The sequence below is a fragment of the Esox lucius genome, chromosome 20 (genome assembly GCF_011004845.1).
Source record: "Esox lucius isolate fEsoLuc1 chromosome 20, fEsoLuc1.pri, whole genome shotgun sequence".
Classification (NCBI taxonomy): Eukaryota; Metazoa; Chordata; class Actinopteri; order Esociformes; family Esocidae; genus Esox; species Esox lucius.
Genome location: NC_047588.1, coordinates 23,583,219 through 23,604,270, shown reverse-complemented (window position 1 = coordinate 23,604,270; position 21,052 = coordinate 23,583,219). Strand labels below are relative to the sequence as shown.

General features: G+C 39.5%; 1 protein-coding gene across 4 annotated transcripts in view; it reads left to right on the top strand.

The window, feature by feature from the left end:
* ncam3 (neural cell adhesion molecule 3) overlaps positions 1 to 19,942 on the top strand; it is a 28,922-nt gene extending 8,980 nt beyond the window's left edge. The window contains exons 5-17 of one of the 4 annotated variants that reach the window (XM_020040696.3): positions 1,558 to 1,695; positions 3,213 to 3,330; positions 3,558 to 3,712; positions 4,896 to 5,038; positions 5,960 to 6,098; positions 6,359 to 6,526; positions 7,131 to 7,250; positions 11,262 to 11,264; positions 11,522 to 11,646; positions 11,755 to 11,926; positions 12,552 to 12,753; positions 17,353 to 17,478; positions 17,814 to 19,942. In XM_020040696.3, coding sequence (XP_019896255.2) covers positions 1,558 to 1,695; positions 3,213 to 3,330; positions 3,558 to 3,712; positions 4,896 to 5,038; positions 5,960 to 6,098; positions 6,359 to 6,526; positions 7,131 to 7,250; positions 11,262 to 11,264; positions 11,522 to 11,646; positions 11,755 to 11,926; positions 12,552 to 12,753; positions 17,353 to 17,478; positions 17,814 to 17,853 — 1,649 coding nt within the window. In that variant the 3' untranslated portion in view covers positions 17,854 to 19,942. Of the gene's footprint in view, positions 1 to 1,557; positions 1,696 to 3,212; positions 3,331 to 3,557; positions 3,713 to 4,895; positions 5,039 to 5,959; positions 6,099 to 6,358; positions 6,527 to 7,130; positions 7,251 to 8,918; positions 9,188 to 11,261; positions 11,265 to 11,521; positions 11,647 to 11,754; positions 11,927 to 12,548; positions 12,754 to 17,352; positions 17,479 to 17,813 lie in introns of those variants that run through there. The other 3 variants (XM_010885079.5, XM_010885080.5, XM_029115964.2) reach the window with 3 other exon arrangements.
* Positions 19,943 to 21,052: the final 1,110 nt, after the last annotated feature.

The following is a 21,052-nucleotide window of genomic DNA, read 5'->3' as shown; positions in this document are numbered from 1 at the left end:
CTATTCCAGATTTTGCCACACACACCAATAGATCAGTTGGAACAAGTTATTAATACATTTATTAAAGTTCCTCCAAAAGATGGTGAGCAGAGTCTGTAACAAAGATGGTTTAAAAACATTAAAACTGACATCCAGGATTCCAGCGTCGATGGAAGCAGGGCTGTAGAAGTCGGTATTGTCTATAGAGGTGTAGGCACAACCTGGCAGAGGGCAGCATATTTCGTCTTGCATCGCCGGTTCCTCTTGAGGGGAGAAGAGAGAGAGGCTTTTAACCAGAATTAGTTTGAAGGAGCACATAGGACAGGTACTCGCCTTATATCCAACAAATCGACATTTGTGTCCGGCTGCACACCACAGGCAGGGCTTTCCTCAGTTCTGGGCCGGGCCGGTCCCTCCGTCTTTCCTTTCCCCCAAGGAATTTCCTTGTTTTTAACAGAATATTAATGTTTCTTAAAATAACATCAAATTGATAAAAAATACAGTCTAGACATTGTTAATGTTATAAATGACTATTCTAGCTGGAAACGGCAGAATATCTACATAGGTGCACAAAGGCCCATTATCAGCAATGGCATGTCGTTTTTGTTAATCCAAGTGTATCATTCTAAATGGCTAATTGGTCATTAGAAAACCTTTTTGTAATTATGTTAGCACAGCTGAAAACTGTTGAATAAAGAAGCAATAGATTAGTTCAGTATCTGGAGCATTGACATTTTGGGTTTGATTACAGGCTCAAAATGGCCAGAAATAATTACTTTCTTCTGAAAGGCATCAGTCTTTTCATATTCTGAGAAATAAAGGCTATTCCATGCAAGAAATTGTCAAGATATTGATGATCCCGTACAATGCTGTGCACTACTCACTTCACAGAACAGCGCAAACTGCCTCTAACCAGAATAGAAAGAGGAGTGGGAGGCCCAAGTGAACCAATGTGCAAGAGGACAAATACTGTAGAGTATATTAGAGTGTTTAGTTTGAGGAACAGACGCTTCACAGGTCCTGAACTGGCAGCTTCATTAAATAGTACTCGCAAAACTCCAGTCTTGATGTCAACAGTGAAGAGGCGATTCCAGGATGCTGGTCTTCTGTGTAGAGTTGCAAAGAAAATGCAATATCTTAGACTGGCCAATAAAAAGAAAAGATGGTCAAAAGAACACAGACACTGGATAGGGGAAGATTGGAAAAGTTAAAAAGTTAAACTGCAAAGGGCCAAATAAAAAGACCAAAGCGAACTCTACAATACTGACTAAACATTTTCCCAAGTAAAGAACAAACACTTTACAAGGTATATTTATTGTGCAGGTATGGAGCTCCAGACAGCTCCGGTCAAACTCCAGTACAGTTCATGTGGAGAGGTGGTCTCATAACTTCCCTGCTCTTCAAACTAGTTGCTGCCTACCTGCCTGTGACTGCAGGAATACTACCATTAACAACCTTAAAGAGATAGCATTACTTTTTGAAGTATTGCTATTTTGATGATTGAGCATAGAGAATGTGGCTGTGACAGAGAGGGTACTGACCTCTCTTTTTCTTGTACTTATCTCTTGCTACTTTCAGATCGTATCAGAATAACTGAAGAAAACTCTGTACAGATCAAGAATATCAGCAGGGAGGATCAAGGAACCTATATCTGCGAGGGGAAAATCAAGCAACGTCCCATTTCTAAAGAAACCGAAATCTCCATCGTTGTCAATGGTAAGATGGGGATACTCAAAGTGAAGTAAAATATACTTTCAGGATGTTTTTTAAGGGAAAGTCTACCAAAACTGCTCATTGGTGTCCTTACACTGTAGAGAATCATTTCAGCGGAATCATGTCAATATAAAGCATTACAGATTTTGTATTTTAAACCTACAGGTCATGGTTTGAACACATTTTAAATCAAGCAGTTCATATTAAATAATTATGTGATGAAGCTGTTATGATGATTTGGCTATCTCATGTTATCTCAAGTTACTACATGTTTTTATAAGCAGTATTTTCTTCAGTCACATAATAAGCTCACATTTGCAGAGAACCCTGTGTTACAGTGACAACTATTTGAAAAAAACATGTTAAACTGTAAAACCCGAAATCATGTGGCCTCAAAAAAAAGGTTACAATTTAGCTTTGTTTATTTTCACCAGTGACTTTCACTCTGTTTGGGAGATAAGATTTCATCCCAAGATGCCACTGACTTTACCCCCAAATGTTGCTTCTTACAAAACATACTGTCACAACAAATCACTCAGCTAAACTCAGTTGTTTCCAAGGAACAATTTTAGCAAAGTTGTCTGTGATGCACACATTGCATTACTTTGAAAAATTTGGACCATGATCAAATATGGGTCTAGAGAAATACTCTGACTTTTTTTATTTTTTGAATTCAACACATACTATTTTGCCATGTACAAATGCTTAATAAAATCTTTGTAAGGGGAATACTGTTTATTGCCAATTTAAGGGCAATTTAATTATTAATTTCAAATTATACCTATGTGGTATTTAAAATAAAATAAATCCATGTTATTAAACAATTCATGTATTAGCCTAATACAAACCAGAAATGAAGGGAAAATACTTTCAAGAGGTAAGGGTCACTGTATCATAATCATTTACTTGATTATAGATGTTTGCTTAAACTTTGCAAATCAAAATGTGCTTTTACTTCACCCATACTGTAGTCGTTTTTCTGTCCGTGGAAAACATCAAACACTGAGACTTTGAATTGTTGATGGTGAACATTGACTAAATCACATACTGTATATTATTTAAACATTGTATATATATTATTTAAACATGCTAATATTGGTACTCTTCCATTACCTGCATTTGATTTGTTCCACAAATGCCACAACACCGTGGTACCAATATCAAAATGTTTTGATAATCATGTTAATTGAATCTGAGTCTTTGTTGAGGTTTACAATACATTTGACATACGTTAGAATGGTTTGAACAGAATGCATGGAAAATGCTACAATCCGTACTAGGACTCAGATGGGATTTGTGCCACAAATGCTGAAACACTGAATTCCAGAACACTCAAACTAAAGCATTAAATCATTTTATGCCTTGTCCATAGGTTTTTTACAGTCTAAGGACTCCAATGTGTCACTGTTATAATTTAGGTGAACTACAGGTGTCTTTTTATCTCTGTTTAAACCAGAGTGGATTAGCTATGGTTTTGTAGTTGACTTTTACAAATCATGTTGCTTCTCCTTCTGTTTTAGTTTCTCCTATAGTGAAGATCCATGAGGAAGTGAAGAAAGTTAAGGCCGGACCAGAGACCAACGTCTCCCTCATCTGCCTGGTTGAGGGAGTTCCCAAACCAAATATCACCTGGAAAATGTATGTGTTTGTGTGTCTGTGTGTGTTTGTGTGTGTGTGTGTGTGTGTGTGTGTGTGTGTGTTTTGCTTGCACTCAATTGTAAGCATTGTAAATAGAAATAATCGTATAGCTATTTTTGCATAATTTTTAAAACCACTGCCCTCATTTCCTGTCTCATTTCCTGCCTGCTGTCTCATCAGCAGCATACTAATGTTATTTATTGTCTGTCTGTGTTACCCCTTCTCAGCCCAGACACATCAGATGAGTCCCGCTACAAATACAATTCAGATAAGAGTGAGCTAACCATCTTGTCCGTGGTCAGGCATGACTATGGACCGTACACCTGTGTGGCCAAGAGTAAGATCGGAGAGAGCAGTGCCACGATCATGCTGGATGTCTCAGGTGTGGTTTGTAGAAAACACCAGCAAAAACACTCCTGGGAGCACACATATTTGGCTTCATAAAACCAAGCTTCCCCAAAATAAAAAATTGAAAATAGCTTGTTATTCCAACACATCCTTCCAGATGTTTATTTTCCTTATATACAGAGATATCATGGAGAATGAAGGGTAGTGTATATTTACACTACCGTTCTAAACTTTGGTTTCACTTGGGAATTTCCTTGTTTAAAAAACAAATAGAACCGATTGTTCACTTACCATCAAATCTACCCAGACCTTGACAAGTACCCATGTTAGGAGCTAATCAATGTAATTCACTGAGTGGTCATAATGTTTTGGCTTATCAGTGTATATTTCCTATTAATTTAGCTATATATCCTATTAAAGCTCATTTCAAGTATGTTGTCATGGAAAAAAACATTTCTAAGTGACCCCAACTTTTGAGCAGTAGTGCATAGTGTATTTAATGTAGTTTTTGTTTTACTGATGCATGTTCACGATGTTCAGTTTACTGGTACATAACACTTTCTTAACATAACACATTCATTTCCAAATCCATATTTTTTATTTATCAATTCAGACCATGGTCACGGCTAAAAAGCATTGCATAATGTTGCTGTTACAGTAACAACATTGGCCCCCAAATTTAAGTGAATCAGAAATGATACGATAAAGCTTTCCTCTAGGTTTTCACTTGCTGATGTGAGCAGTGCACTTTAAATGGATGTACTTTTTACTGCTGCATTTTGGCATGTACGCTATTTTAAAATGTAGGTTACTTAAAAACAATGTTACTTCACTTCCACTTTGTTTTAAGAATTCCCTTTTTGAATAGTTTTTTTCCTTGAACGAGAGCAACAACTGTTTCATATTTTGTAAATTATATTTTTTGTTCTATTTTTTGATTCCTCTGGTAGAAGATCATGGTCTAAATAAGCCCAAAGGTGGAAACATTAAAAACATTTTATCAGTATACCCATGGAAACATCATTTAGCATTAGGTTTTGGTTGAAATGAAAACCTGTACAGTATTCCCCAAATGCAAAAATAGAGAAAATCACAAAAGGTACAAATTGTCTTTCCTGGAAATGTATATTTATTTGAATGTATCAATTCACATGTGTATGTTATTGTCATCCAAAGCATTCAGTTTTGCTCATCTCTTATGATGTACCTGTATCCAGAGCATCCTCTAGCAGTGCTAAACCAGACAGAGATGGAGGTGGAGTCTGGCCAGACAATCTCAGTGTCCTGTAATGTCTCAGGACACCCCATGCCCACTCTGCAGTGGTTCAGGAAGACAACAAATGGTTCGCTGCTAACAGTGGTAAGACAGATGTTTTTTGTTCATGAATATGTTTTTTTTATTTAGTTTTATTTGAATTCCCATTCGCCCCTGTCTAGGTAACAGCTACTCTTTCTGGGGTCCCAACAGGAATCACAGTGTGTTTCACTGTCTCTTCACTGTCCCTAGTCTCAGAGGCCATACCACCAAAAATCGTCTTTCATAAACTTTTGTATTTAAAAATGGTTTCAGTGGAGTGAGGACTCCAATTGCTTAGATTTCCCTCACATGCCCCAACCAGATGGAATATGTTTTCCAGAGCATTGTCTCTTCTATATGGAACAAACAAGTATATACACATCCACCTTCTGGTGGAGTTGTGCCCAAGCAAGGCATTTGATTGGGTTGACGTGTTTTTTTCCACCACTTACTAACACGTTTTCTCAATGTATTTTGCCAGGCATAAGATAGCAAGACCTGGTCTAAAAGGCATTTGAATATGTTTTATTAATGTTTTTTAATTGCTTGTTTGTTTTACATGGGTAGGAAAAGAGTTCTATGTGGTTGTGGTTTTATGTAGAATGATGTGCCTCTCAGCCTCTGCTCTGAACGTGGGGACTGTGAAAAGTCTAGTGTGGTACTGTTGTGTGTCCTAACTCTGGTCCAACTGCCTGAACTGACAGCCCAGAGCCCTAACCACACCCACATCACGTCTCACAGTGATGTTGTCAATCTCTCCTTCACTTTGAGTGCTGAGAGACTGACATGCAAACATTTGCATCACCCTCCATATAAAAGTGCTGTACATGCCTCTTTTTGTTCCGGACCAAGTGCAATTGGTGATGGCAGTGGAATGAATGACTAAAACCATTTGGTGGGAGTCAGTGAGAGATTTTTTTTTTTCCCTTCTTATCTCGTTTATTTGATCTGAATTTCTGTCTGGTTGTCTTTATATGGACACAGGATGCTGGTGAAGGTCGAATGAGGCTGGAGGATGACTATGTCCTGGTCATTGACGATTTGACCCCCTCTGATGGAGGCCTGTACACCTGCATGGCTATCAGTCCCGCTGGCAATGCCTCTACCGACTTAGTTCTGAAAAGTACCGCCACCCATTACCTTCCTATTATAACAGTAATATCTAATAGCGTTAACCCATGTCTATTTACCCATCTACAAAATGGACAAGCAGCTTCATACCAGTTTACAATTCTAATGTGTTGGTAGTCTATTTGTTACTAATAGCACGTTCCTTCTCTCTCATCCCTGACCTGCTCATTCCCTCCTTACCTTTCTGTATTCAACCTGCTGTGGATCCCCCTGCTTTCTCCCTCCTCCTCTTCCCTCATCCCCCTTTGCCAGCTCGGCCAGGTAAAGTGTGCAAGGTCAGTGCCGCCCCAGGGCCCACGTCGGTCCATTTTACCCTGGGGGCTCCCCTGGTGGATGGGGGCTCTACAATCACCAACTTTATCCTCCAGTGGAGATTAGAAAGTGAGCAACATTGGCAGGACAGACTCATCCAGCCCACAGGTAAAAACCTTACTCTCTGTGGCTAATTCATTAATTTTAAAATCTGTAGATTATTTTCAGGACAGTTACATAAAATGAGGGACAGTTATAATTCATTCAGACCTGCTGTAAGCAATGTCTGCGTACTGTAGAGATTATTTTGACAAGGTGAAACTACACTGAAAGATGTCCAATTCACCTGTGCAGTATCATTAGTTATAATCCCAACAGCCTCTACATTTCAGTATAGCTGATATTAATTTATATTATTTACAACCAACACCTTTTTGTAGCCAAGTAAACTTTTAATACGAGTTGAACGGGTATGGTTTTGTGAAAAGCAGCCGCTCACCAGTTTGACATCTCAAATGCAGTTACACATCTGACACTGCCAAAACTCCATCCATTCAGGTGTTGGCTATCATCGGTTAAAACTATCAGATTGACTCCTAGTCAGTGTATAAAAAGTAAGTTGTACCTAAACATGGATTATTTTGTGGGTTGTTGAGGATCTCCCCAAAACTAGAGTAGGCCTTTAATTACTATGTTAGCAATACTTAGTAGTTTCTTGTATAAATATGAAAGTCATGTGTGTGTGGTCAGACACTGTTGTTTTTGTGTGCAGACCCCCTGGTGATCACAAGTTTGGTGCCCTACACCTCCTACTTGGTCCGCCTTGCCACTCAGAACGCAGTGGGTCCAGGAGAATTCTCAGACCAGTTCACCATTCGCACACAAGGCATACGTGAGTTTCACTTTCCTCCTTTCAGTCTTTCTTCCACTCTCATAATATCAAGGTTCTAGGCAAATGCAATATTAGAAAATGACAGCATGAACTATCATTATTTCAACTGCATTACCTGTAATAACAAACTAAACTGCGCAAAAAATTAAGGGAACACTAAAATCACACATTGGGTGAAGGAAATACACTAAAGATCAAAATCTTTACTGTATATTGTGTAATTCATTGAGGACATAATGACGTAACAACGATCAATGGAAACCAAAATCGCCGACCGATTGAGGGCTGGATTCAAACTCTGAAAATCAAAGTAAACTATTAAAATCATAGGCTGTTCCAACTTGCATGAATTTCATCACAGCAACTCATAATGTGACAGTAGTGTGTATGGCCCCCGTGTGCCTGTATGCACTCCCGACCACGTCTGGGCATACTCCTGAAGAGACGGGGGATCTCCTTCCAGACCTGGATCAGTGCATCAGTGAGCTCTTGGACAGTTTGTGGTGCTACTTGGCAGCATCGGATGCATCGATACATAACATCCCAGAGGTTCTCAAATGGATTCAGGTCTGGGGAACATGAGGGCCAGTCAGTGGCATCAATGCCTTCGTCATCCAGGAACAGCCTACACACTCTGGCCACATGAGGCCGGGCATTGTCCTGCCCAAGGAGGAAACCAGGGCACCAATGTAAGGTCTGACGATGGGTCTGAGGATTTCATCCCGGTACCTAACAGCAGCCACAGTACCGTTGGCTAGCACGTGGAGGTCTGTGTGACCCACCAAGAACATGCCTCCCCAGACCATCACTGACCCACCGCCAAACCGGTCATGGTGTTTAATGCTGCAGGCAGCATAACATTCACCATGGCGTCTCCTGACTCTTTCACGTCTGTCACATGTGCTCAGTGTGAACCTGTTCTCATCTGTGAAGTGAACTGGGAAACATGCACACCAGTAGTCCGATGGAGGTAATTTTGTAGGGCTCTGGCTGTGCTCCTCCGTTTCCTCCTCACACAAAGGTGCAGATACCGGTCCTGCTGCTGGGTTGATGCCCTTCTACAGCCCTGTCCAGCTCTCCTCATGTAACGGCTTGTTTCCTGGTATCTCCTCCATGCTCTAGAGACTGTACTGGGGGACACAGCAAACCTTGCGACGGCATGTATGGATTTGCCATCCTGGGGCCTCATGTACAAAGACTTGCGTTGAATTCATACTAAAACTTTGCGTATGGACAAAGCCATAAATGTGCGTACGCACCAAAAAAATCAGATGCATGAATCTCTGCGTACGCAGCATTCCACATACGTTCTCTTTGTACATCCCAATCAACGCGAAATTGAGCGCACATGCACGAGCACCACACCACACCCTGTCTCCTCCCTCAATTAAATCAATTTAAATATGGTAATTAGTCCAATTTGGCAAAAGAAACCTGCAAGAACATGGCTAAAGCAAGCAAGAAACGAAATTTCACTGAAAACGAATTAGAGGTGCTACTATCAGAGGTAGAAACAAGAAAAAATATTTTATTTGGAAATCTGTCCTATAGCAAAAAGTACACCAGAGATTTCACGTATCCACTGCTTTTATTGCAAATGCGTGTACCCATTAATAAGGAACAGACTGAAATTACTGTTAAGATGTGCCTGTGTTTATTTGGACTTAGGAACCGCAGGAACGTCCACTGGCACGCACTCCGAGTCTGCACCACCTGAGCAGCCAGAGCCCATTCAGTCCAGCGTCTCCCGTGTCTCTAATGTTCCCCCCAGTGCTGAAGCCTGTCCATCTGGCCGTGTCTTGACGCATGCTGTTCTGGAGTCACAACAGCTAATTGTTAGGGCCATTGAAGAAATGAACAGTCACCTTAAAAATGTCACTGACGCACTCACAGAAATAAGCCATACATTAAAAGAATTGGTCAAAAAATGAACTATGTGTCTGAGTACCATTTATATTGTCGCAATTACACGTTGACGGGCCTGAATGGCTTGTTGATTGTGCTGCACATATACTGGTCCTGGGTCAGGGTCATCTGGCGGTGCCCCCACCTCACCAAGGGGTATGCCATGCCTGTGCGCGACATTGTGCAGCACTCCACAGGCCAGTATGATGCGGCAAACCTTGTCAGGGCGGTATAACAGCATCCCCCCGGTCCTGTCAAGGCAGCGCCACCGACATTTCAGCTGCCCAATCGCCCGCTCCACAACTGACCGAGTGCGGGAATGGGCATCATTGTATCTGCGCTCTCGGTCAGTTTGTGGGTTGGTGAGGGGGGTTAACAGCCACGTCTTTAGTGGATAACCACTGTCTCCTGATGGGCAGTAATAATAATTACAGACACAAACATTTTACTTTTAGATAGAACCATGCATTTAAATGCATAACTTACCAAGTAGCCACCCAGTGCGCACCCTGCCAGCTTGGAGTCTCATCCCAACCATGCTGTTTGTAAGGATATATGAATCATGGGTTGACCCAGGCCACCGTGCCACAATATTTGTTAGGCGCATTTGTGCATCACATATAATCTGCACATTTATTGAATGGAAATGTTTCCGATTCACATATGCAAATTCGTCTTCAGATGGCGCCTTTATAGCAATATGTGTGCAGTCGATCGCTCCGATTACATTAGGAAAACCGGCTATCGCTGCAAATTGCGCTTTGATGTTTGGCTGGTCACCTGCATCGTATGGGAACGTTATATACCTGGTAGACAAGCGGATGATGCCGTCCCATACAGGTGGCATTGCACGGCTCAAACACGACTGGCTTATTCCTGAGCGGTCTGCCAGTTCTCTTTGGAAAGAACCGGTTGCTAGGAAACCAAGTGTAGTAAGCACCTGTAAAGGAACGGGTAATGCGTGGCTTCTCACTGTCTCTCTTTCCAAATTCGGACCCAACTCAGCGCAGAGCTCCAAGAGTATAGCCCATGGAAATCTGAAACGGCTGATAAGCCAGTCATCATCGTGGGCCAGAAAATCACTGTGGTCCCTAAAAACCCGTTCTCTCCGGATTTGTCCATTGAAAATGTCTTCTAATAAAGCCAAAGCCGCCATTGCTAGACGGGTTGTATCAATTTTCACATCCTTTATATATGTTCTTACTTAATTGCATAATTAATAGAATATTCTAATAAGACTCGTGTGACAATAATATGGCAAATCATTTATCAATTACAAATTATAAGCAATATCTGGCAGGTGCGATAGAACAGTTTGTAGTGTAATGTTTGCCACTTCACTTTATTGCCTCTATGAGTCGCCAACGGACAAACATCATAAAAATGTACGTACGCCAGGCCTGAAGTTTACGTGGAAGAACGCACATTCTTACGTTAATTTCACTGTTAGTACATCTGACCGTGAACGTGAAAGCTGGCGTACGCCGTGTTTTCGTGCGTACGCAAGATTGATACATGAGGCCCCTGGAGGAGCTGGACTACCTGTGCAACCTGAATGGGCTGCAGGTACCGCCTCATGCTACCAGTAGTGACAAGGACACTAGCAAAATGCAAAACTAGAGAAGAATCAGTCAGGAAGGATAAGGAGAGAGCAACTGTCTGTGGCCACCACCTGCAAAACCAATCCCTTTTTTGGGGATTTTTGTCTTGTTGTTGCCTCTCCAGTTCACCTGTTGTCACTTTCATTTGCTCCAGGAGGTGACACTAATTAACAATCACTTATGCTTCTTAACTGGACAGACTGGTATCCCTGAAGTTTAAGAGACTTGGTGTTATCCTGCGATGATTACGTGTTCCCTTCATTTTTTTGAGCAGTGTATATCTGTATTGTTTTTACAAGCATATCCATACTATATACTGTTTTAAGTGTATCTGCAGTATTTTGGCTGGAAGAAATGTTCATCTGCCTTCATTCACTCACTCCACTGTTACTTGACCATCCACATGACATCATCACCTGCTCCCTGACGCCCATTCATGCTTCATTCCTGACCCTACCCCACCCCTGATGACATAATCCCATTCTATTGGCATCTGGCCCTAAAGAAGGTAAACTACAGAAACTAGTTGCAATCACTTTTTTTGTGTTTGTTAAAATGGCAGCCACACATTAATCACTGTGTCACCAGAATACAAACCTTGATAGTTATTGGAAAGGAGAATCAAGATAATCCCTATGCACTATCCACCCTGTAAAGTCATTATAACTCATTTGTTGCTTTTTCTCAATCGCCTATAAACTACCTTATGGATGGGTGCAATTTCCTTTTTATGCAACATGACATTACTCACATTTCCCTTTTCAGGGGAACCGGACAAGCCTGTCCTGGTGACCAGCGAGGGGAAGGTGGATGGGAACATGTTCTCCATTCCTTTAACACAGATGGACGATGGAGGCTCTCCCATCATTAACTACATTGTCCACTACAGAGTATGTATTTGTTTTTATTTTTCAGTGAAGATTGGAAAGTAAAAAAAAAAAGGTTAAGACTTTTTAGGGTATGCATGTGTTTGAATGTGCATCCTTCTTGACCTCCAGAATATGGTGGATGAGGACTGGAGGATGAAGAAGCTGCCATCCAACTTGACCACGATCAACCTCCATGACCTGCAGTATAATTCAGAGTACCAAATGGAGGTCCAAGCTGTCAACCTTAATGGCTCCTCCAGCCCTGTCAAGTTGAACTTCAAAGTCCCACAGCCCGTCCCTGGTATGCAACTATTGCATTCTGTAATAATTTAATGACACTTGAGATCAGAGTAGCATAGCACTGCCACCACCTTTTGATTAATCAGTAAGATGTAGTGGGCCAGAACCCAGACTTGTATTAAACACATGCAAATTTGTTTAGCAACTTCCTAGGAATCTCCACTATCCAGCTATAATTACTAGCACCTTTTAAGTTACTAAAGACTGTAACAGGGTTATTTATGTTAGGTAGCCTACTGATTAGAGTATTAGGTCAGTAACAAAAACAAAAAAACTAAATTCAAATTTCCAACCTGACAAGGTGGAAATAATTTAGCTCCGCCCTGAATATCTCCAGGGTTTCTAATTTTTAATAATGGCCAATCCTCTGCCTTTTCCCCAAACACCAAAGGTTTCTATAGCAGAGTTGTGAACAACATCACCACTTTACCAGTCAAGGTTATTTGAAAAGATTACTACTCACCACTAAAAAGAAAAACATTCCCAGAATTTAAACAGTTTTCAGAACAGACAAGCCAGAGCAGGTGATTTTGTTGTGTTATTTTTGTGACTAATTCATTCTTATCTCTTTCCTTCTGATCCTTTTCGTTCTGTCTCACTCTTTCCCTCTACTTGGTTTACAGCAGAAAGGGTGAGTAAGAGTGGGATAGGGAAGGGGGCTGTGGTAGGCATTGTCGTGTTCATCTTCTTCATCCTCCTGCTTGCCGTGGATGTCACCTGTTGCTACACCAACCGCTGCGGCATGCTGATGTTCTTGGCAGTCAAGTTGTTTGGTCAGAAGGTCCCTGGGAGGAAGACTGTAGAAGAGGGACACGGCACGTCTAATGGGTAAAACGGTTTTGTAGCCTATTGTCTCCTTCTGCTCCTCCGGGTAACCTTAAGAGGGTTAGAGTTTGGTAATGTGTCAATCGATATCAGGGTTTCCCAAAACTCTTCTCCGGACTCCTCAGACATTTCACATTTCTCAGGGTAATCAATTTGCAGTGGTATCTTAATTTTAACCCTTCTGTTCCTCACTCAAACCTTACAACCTTTTTGGAAAGGAAAGAAAAAGGTGCAGAGGTCTCTTAAAAAACATTGGACTGTTTGGGCATACTTATTTAGAGAAAAAAGAGAGCAGTGTTAAACTCAGATGTTTGTAGTAAAAATAAACCTTTGGAGATTTGGAGGACATTCAGTGGAGAAAGAACTTACTAAACCTGGTACGGAAGACATCCATCAGTTTATTATTGTCAGTACAGTCAACTCAAGAAGTATTGGCACCCTTCATGAAATTGACTGAATGCAAAAAAATTACCAAAGCTAACAGTAACTTGCAGCCCTAGACAATATATATATATATATATATATATATATATATATACATACACACCTGTTCAATTTCTCATTAATGCAATTATCTAATCAACCAATCACATGGCAGTTGCTTCAATGCATTTAGGGGTGTGGTCCTGGTCAAGACAATCTCCTGAACTCCAAACTGAATGTCAGAATGGGAAAGAAAGGTGATTTAAGCAATTTTGAGCGTGGCATGGTTGTTGGTGCCAGACTGCCCAGTCTGAGTATTTCACAATCTGCTCCGTTACTGGGATTTTCACGCACAACCATTTCTAGGGTTTACAAAGAATGGTGTGAAAAGGGAAAAACATCCAGTATGCGGCAGTCCTGTGGGCGAAAATGCCTTGTTGATGCTAGAGGTCAGAGGAGAATGGGCCGACTGATTCCAGCTGATAGAAGAGCAACTTTGACTGAAATAACCACTCGTTACAACCGAGGTATGCAGCAAAGCATTTGTGAAGCCACAACACCCACAACCTTGAGGCGGATGGCCTACAACAGCAGAAGACCCCACCAGGTACCACTCATCTCCACTACAAATAGGAAAAAGAGGCTACAATTTGCATGAGCTCACCAAAATTGGACAGTTGAAGACTGGAAGAATGTTGCCTGGTCTGATGAGTCTCGATTTCTGTTGAGACATTCAGATGGTAAAGTCAGAATTTGGCGTAAACAGAATGAGAACATGGATCCATCATGCCTTGTTACCACTGTGCAGGCTGGTGGTGGTGGTGTAATGGTGTGGGGGATGTTTACTTGGCACACTTTAGGCCCCTTAGTGCCAATTGGGCATCGTTTAAATGCCATGGCCTACCTGAGCATTGTTTCTGACCATGTCCATCCCTTTATGACCACCATGTACCCATCCTCTGATGGCTACTTCCAGCAGGATAATGCACCATGTCACAAAGCTCGAATCATTTCAAATTGGTTTCTTGAACATGACAATGAGTTCACTGTACTGAAATGGCCCCCACAGTCACCAGATCTCAACCCAATAGAGCATCTTTGGGATGTGGTGGAACCGGAGCTTCGTGCCCTGGATGTGCATCCCACAAATCTCCATCAACTGCAAGATGCTTTCCTATCAATTTGGGCCAACATTTCTAGAGAATGCTTTCAGCACCTTGTTGAATCAATGCCACGTAGAATTAAGGCAGTTCTGAAGGCGAAAGGGGGTCAAACACAGTATTAGTATGGTGTTCCTAATAATCCTTTAGGTGAGTGTATATATATATATATATATATATATATATATATATATATATATATATATATATATTTAAATTGTTCTGTCTGTAATGAAGTTCCATGTTTTGTAGTTGGTCTCAGTCTCCAGAAACTGCATGGGTGCCTTTCACTTGTTCCTGTTTTGCTGGGGTATAAATATGAGGTTGAACGCATTCAAAATTCCTTTATCATCCATCACCATGGGTAAAACCAAAGAGCTGACAGCTGAAAAGACACAGATGGTTGTTGACCTACACAGATCTGGGAAAACACCACAAAGGACAGTCTGGGCAATAATAAAAATAGTTTCAGAAGTCTGAAAGAGGATGTATGTTCATTTTGCCTCCATACATGATAAAGATGGTGAATGAGGCAAATAATAATTCAAACTTAATGTAATCAAGTCTAAACTGTTAGACATCTCCTCTATGTCAACAAGAAGCCTTTACTGAGACCCATCTCACAAATTGCAGCACCAGTACTTTGCCTAGTGTTATTGGAGCTACAATTGGAATTGGGTCTTGTGGTCAGATGAGGCAAAAAATACTTTTCACATGTTGGGCAACAAAAGGGGACTGAAGCAAAAGAACCGGATACCCACAGTAAAATGTGGTGGATCATTGATGCTTTAGTGATGTTTTCTTGCTATAGCTCCAGGCGGGATACTTTTGCCCAAAACCTGATTGCCTCTACCAGGAGATTGAGATTTTGCAGTGGATGGACCTTTCAACCAGACAATGACCCCAAGCACACATCAAAAACAACAGAGAAATGGTTTCAGGACCACATAACCAATGTTTTACAATAGCCAGACTTAAATCCAATCCAAACCTGTGCAAACCTAAGAAGATCTTGAAATGTGCTGCATGGAGAATTGGTCCACAATTCCTTAAAAAGGATGCGACAACCATGTTCAAATGTACAGGAAGAGGCTCAGTGCTGTTATCAACTACAGCATAGGCTTCACAAAATATTGATTGTAAGGGTGCTACTAATTTTGAATTTGGAAAATGTTTTGCTGAAAAAGTACTACTCAATAAAATGTAATTTATTGTTTAAGAAATAATTGTGTTGTAATTATAGTATAGTATAGTCTCCCCTTATGTTTGAGCCTAACAAATTATTGTTTATGGTTTTCCATTCACTTTTGCTCAATTTCATGAAGGGTGTAAATACCTCTTGGGTTGACCTTATACATATGCAGTTCCAATCAAAAGTTTGGACACCCCTACCCATTCAAGGGTATTTCTTTAATTTTACTATTTTCCACATTGTAGGACAACACAATGTGGAAAGTGAATACATGTAGTGAATATATTAAAACTATGAAACACATTGAACCATGTATTAACCAAAAAAGTGTTACATAGATCAACATTTATTTAATATTGTTGTAACAGGGACTCGCAAGGGAGATGCACGCTCTCTCTCCCAGCGCGGTGTTCAGAGTATGTCGTCACTGGCCTTCTAGTCAAGCCACCCCTCCTCCCACAGCACTGTCATGTCTTGTTATTGCACACACCTGGTGTCCATTCCTTCATTAGGTAACCTATATTAGTTTCTGTGTTCCTAGGCGTCTTTGTGAGGTATTGTTCTATGTGTGACCTGTTACACTTACTAAACAAAAAATAGAAAACGACGTTTCTGCATTTGGCTCTTCCTCTGCCACCACAACATTCCCCTGACAATTGTAAAGTAGTTACCCTTTGCCTTGATGACATTTTTGTACACTCTTTGCATTCTCTCAACCAGATCCATTAAGTATTTACCTGGAATGCATTTGTGAGTCCATGATCACTGAGACATGAAGGTCAGTCAACCAGAATAATTTCAAGAACATTGAAAGTTTCTTCAAGTGCAGTCAAAAAACCCATCAAGCACTAAGATGAAACTGGCTCTCAGAAATTTGCAATTTATTGCACTTCAGATTGCAAGTAAAAGACATATTTCCACATCAACTGTTAAGACTGCGTGAATCAGGCTTTTATAGTCAAGTTGCTGGAAAATAATCTCTACTAAAGGACATCAATAATACAAAGAGACTTGAGCCAAGAAACACAAGAAATGGACATTAGATTGGTGGAAATCTTTCCTTTGGTCTAATGAGTCTATATTTGGTTTCAACCGTTGTGTCTTTGTGAGATGCAGAATGGGTGCACGGATGATCTCTACATGTGTGGTTCCCATCGTGAAGCACGGAGGAGGAGGTGTGATGGTGTGGGGGTCCTTTGCTTCTGACACTGTGTTTTATTTAGACTTAAAGGCATGCTCAACCAGCTGTATAATTGACTAAGGAGAGTGATGTTGCAGCATCTGATGACTTGGCCTCCACAATCACCCCATCTCCACCTAATTAAGGTGGTTTGAGATGAGATGGACCGCAGAATGAAGGAAAAGCAAATAGCAAGTGTTTAGCATATGTGGGAACTCCAATGAAGCTGGTTGAGAGAATGCCAAGAGTGTGTAAAGATGTCATCAAGGCAAAGGTTAACTACTTTGAAGAATCTAAAACATGAATGTATTTTTATTTGTTTAACACTTTTTTCGGTTACTAGATGATACAGTTGTACTATTTCATAGTTTTGATGTATTTGTGTGAAGAACAGTAAAAATAAACAAATACTATTGAAAAAGTAGGTGTGTCCAAACTTTTAACTGGTACTAATATATAACTGGTACTATATAAATATCTATATATATATATATATATATATATATACACAGATTTCTTCTGAAAATGTCATAATGGTTTCAAACATAATTACAAAATGGAGAAATATATTGTCTAAAACAGTTATGTGAAACCCTGTTATATATAAACCCTCCTGAGCCTTAGTTTGTGTTTGTCCTTGAATGCAGAGATTTGAAGTTGAATGGGATAGACATCCTGAGGAATAGCATCCCAAACCTTCAGACACAAAACGAGACAAAGAACAAGTTGCAGGCCGAGGTCACTTGCGACCAAGCGCCCCTCACCAAATTTGAGTAGGTACCTCATAGAGGCCCACCCGCATCCTAAACTTTCTGTGATCCATGAAAGTGTGTAAAATTGTGGCATCATGTTCACTGACTTAATCATAACTCATAACATTGTGGAAATGGACTACCATAGTCATTTTTTATCCCATTTTGATTGTTAAATATCCACCAAAAACCTGCCACTTATAGCATGTTTGATAACTTAAGCTGAATGTACACCTGAATGTCTTGACAGAGCATTTTATCAGCTACCTCATAAAATATGTAAATGGATCCTCCTTTAGCCTGAAACTATATTTACTTGTATTTTATATTCAACCTCACCTATCATCTCCTATCAGGAAAACACCCCACAATGGAGATCCAGACATAGAGGCCTGAGTTACTGATCAGAAGGTGACATCATAGTATTGGAAGAATGGATCTATTTTTTGCTAGACATAAGCTACATAAAGTAGTTTGAAATAAAGCCAAAGTAGTGATGACAAAAGTATTGTTGTCAAGTGTCAATGTTGAGAAAGAATTGTGATAAGCAAAGTATTCCATGAACTGCCTGTCTAAATGTTTAAACATCAACATAGTTTTTATTCTGCCCAGAGTTTTTATAAAATGTTCAGTGTTTCCCTTTCATTTTGTTTCATTTCAATACATTAATTACTGCTGCTTTCTGTAAGTTGCCATGTCAAGATTTTTATAGTTTAACATTAAATTCTTATTTATTTAAACCTACAGTATAATTAATTTCTTTAAATGCTGAAAGAAATGTGTGACATTATTTAAAGAACATTCAACCTAACATATTACCATATTTCAAGATGCAGCATGAAGTATGTATCATACAGACATCAATGACATCTGAAAATTACATAATTTTAAGGATTGTAATCATGAGAACCTCATGTAACCTTTATACTGTGTTTATAAGTATTATTATACATATATATTTTATAATGTTTTACATTGCATGCCCTTTGTAATCTTTCTGTTTGTAGATGTAATTATATATAATTTTATCATTTTCTATTTTTGTATAGATTTTGTATGTCACTGTACATTGTGTGTAAATACACATAACAACTATTTCCTTGTCATTTAAAACATGAGAACTAAAAACATGCTTGTTTTTATTCATATATCTTGATTGTTTCATACAGTAGTCTGCTGTTGATGGTAAAATATTTTAGTACAGACATACATTTGTATCAAATCTTTATTATTACCATGTTAGACACTAAGATATTGTGTTGTGAAGTCTGTTGTGGCACATACAGTACATTTCTTGCAAGTTATTATTGCAAGTGTTTTGGAATTGCTGTTTTTCCTACAATTTACATTAAATATGTGACTCTGTGGTTGTTTACCTGGGTGAAGGAGCCAACCTGATATTGAGAGGTATTATGTTCATTATCAGAATCAGTGTGCTACTCCTGTATGTCAGCCTTGGCATAGATCTTCTGTAGTCTAAACAAGGCTGGTTGATGCATCTAACGGTCAGAATACTGTAAACATACCAAGGATTTGCCCTTGACATAAATCCTATATAGTCTATCATCATGCAAGCATGATTGAATTTAGTCATGTCATTATGTGTCACCTGATTCCGTTATGTTTGTGCTTGCTGCAAGTATTTTCTTTTACTGTGTTCAGCAGTCTTGCGAAACAGGGTCTTACGAACCAACCAATTATAAGCTCTTATAGTAAATGCGTTACCAGAATGCGTAATATGCAGTCTTTCTGCAGAGGTGAAGTGCCTTAATGAGAAAGATTTCACTAAGATATTTCACTGGAAATATCAAATATTCTGTGACAAACACATGGTATACATATGAAAAGCCAGCATGACATGCTGGTCACCATTTTCCACTCAGACACATTAGATATAGCAGAAATAGACAAAGCAATAAATAATTCAACCAAATTACAATCAGCTTTTATGCAAGATAACACTAAAGGCACTTTTTCAGTAACTTATTTCTTTCCACCCTTCCATACAGGCCAGTGTTATGCAGGGTCAACCATTGATATGGTACACAATTACTTGTCTTTTAAATCTCCTGGTTTTAGCGTTTCATTTTGAGAGATTGGTAATTTTATTCTCAGTGCATGGGTTGTTTGATGCATGTTCCACTTCCTGATTATTGATTTAACTATGCTCACTGGGATATCCAAAAATGTATTGTGTACCCTTTTCCTAATGTATGCATTTATATTACTTCTAACATATTTAGATTTAATGGGTCTTTTATCCAGAAAATGTGACAGAAACTTTTAATGGTTCACAAGTACAATGCACCAGTAAGGTTGTAGGTTCATCTGTGTAAACTGGGAGCTTCCACAGAACAGGGGTTTTATACTTAAGTAACCAACATATTTCAGTAATTTTTTTCAGTAATGTTTTCTATTTTCCTACATGAAACAAATGTCACCTTACAATTATTATTACAGTTTACTTTTTCAAAATAAAATATCAAACAGAATGAAATGTCTGAATACTTTTGCAGTGCCCTGTATGCACACATATACACACATATATACTATGTACCAGTGTTTCTTAATCCTGATCCTACCGACGGGCTGCGAGCGTCAATACATCAACCACGTCAGAGCGCTTAAAATTAGAAACCAAGTCTATTTTCTCGCATCTACGCGTGCATCTCTTTGCTCAAATGAGCTGATATATAACACAGAAAATACTCAGTCAGGGTATCTGCACATTTTGTAACAGCAAATTTAATAACTTTTAAGACCTTTTTAAGTCCTCTAAAAGGAAAATTTAAGACTTCACCACAACAACCAAAAACTGAACAATTTTCAATTCGACAACACAATGATGTGGCGAAGCATTAGCACAGCACAACTCACAAAGAGCCAGGCTCCAGACAAGTCACAGGGACGAAGCGTTAACCGTTTCTTAAAAAAACTTTTATAGCAAGTCCTGATTCCTGCTGAACCCTCACATGGTTGATTATGGATGAACTTTCAGCCTTTAAGGTACTTCAAGTAATTTCTAAATTTTGGCCCCTGGCAGTTGGAAAAAGACACGGAAGACAGCCCCAGGACATTACAAAAGCCCACAAATACACAAGTTAATGTGGCTGTCAAATAGCCTTGTTGAGGTGGGTTTAGGGGTTCTCCCCCAAGGAAAGGTTTAGGGACAGATTAGTGTTTTCCATGTCATTTCAGACACAGATAAATGCAATAATCTATGCATAGACATAATGATTGAAGATCCAGTCAGACAACTGTAGGAAAGATCAGGATCAAAAATGTATTTAAAAGTGCTTTGTTCAGTTACTACTAACAGTATACAAACAATAGCATGAAAACAGTCATGCTTACATAGGATGAGAAAAAAAATTGAGAAACGGCTTTGGACTAACCTATAAAGCCACAGTGCTGCTCAAACAAAAAAGGAACTAGGCCCAGTCAGTAACATTCAGCAAATAAATCAAATAAATAAACTAAATAAATCACCAAAGGTATGTAAACTTTCAAGTTCTGAAACTAAAAGCCCTCATGACAATTTTGTCAATTCTACAATCTTGTTTTCAATTTCTGCATCCAACTCAATAAGTTCTTT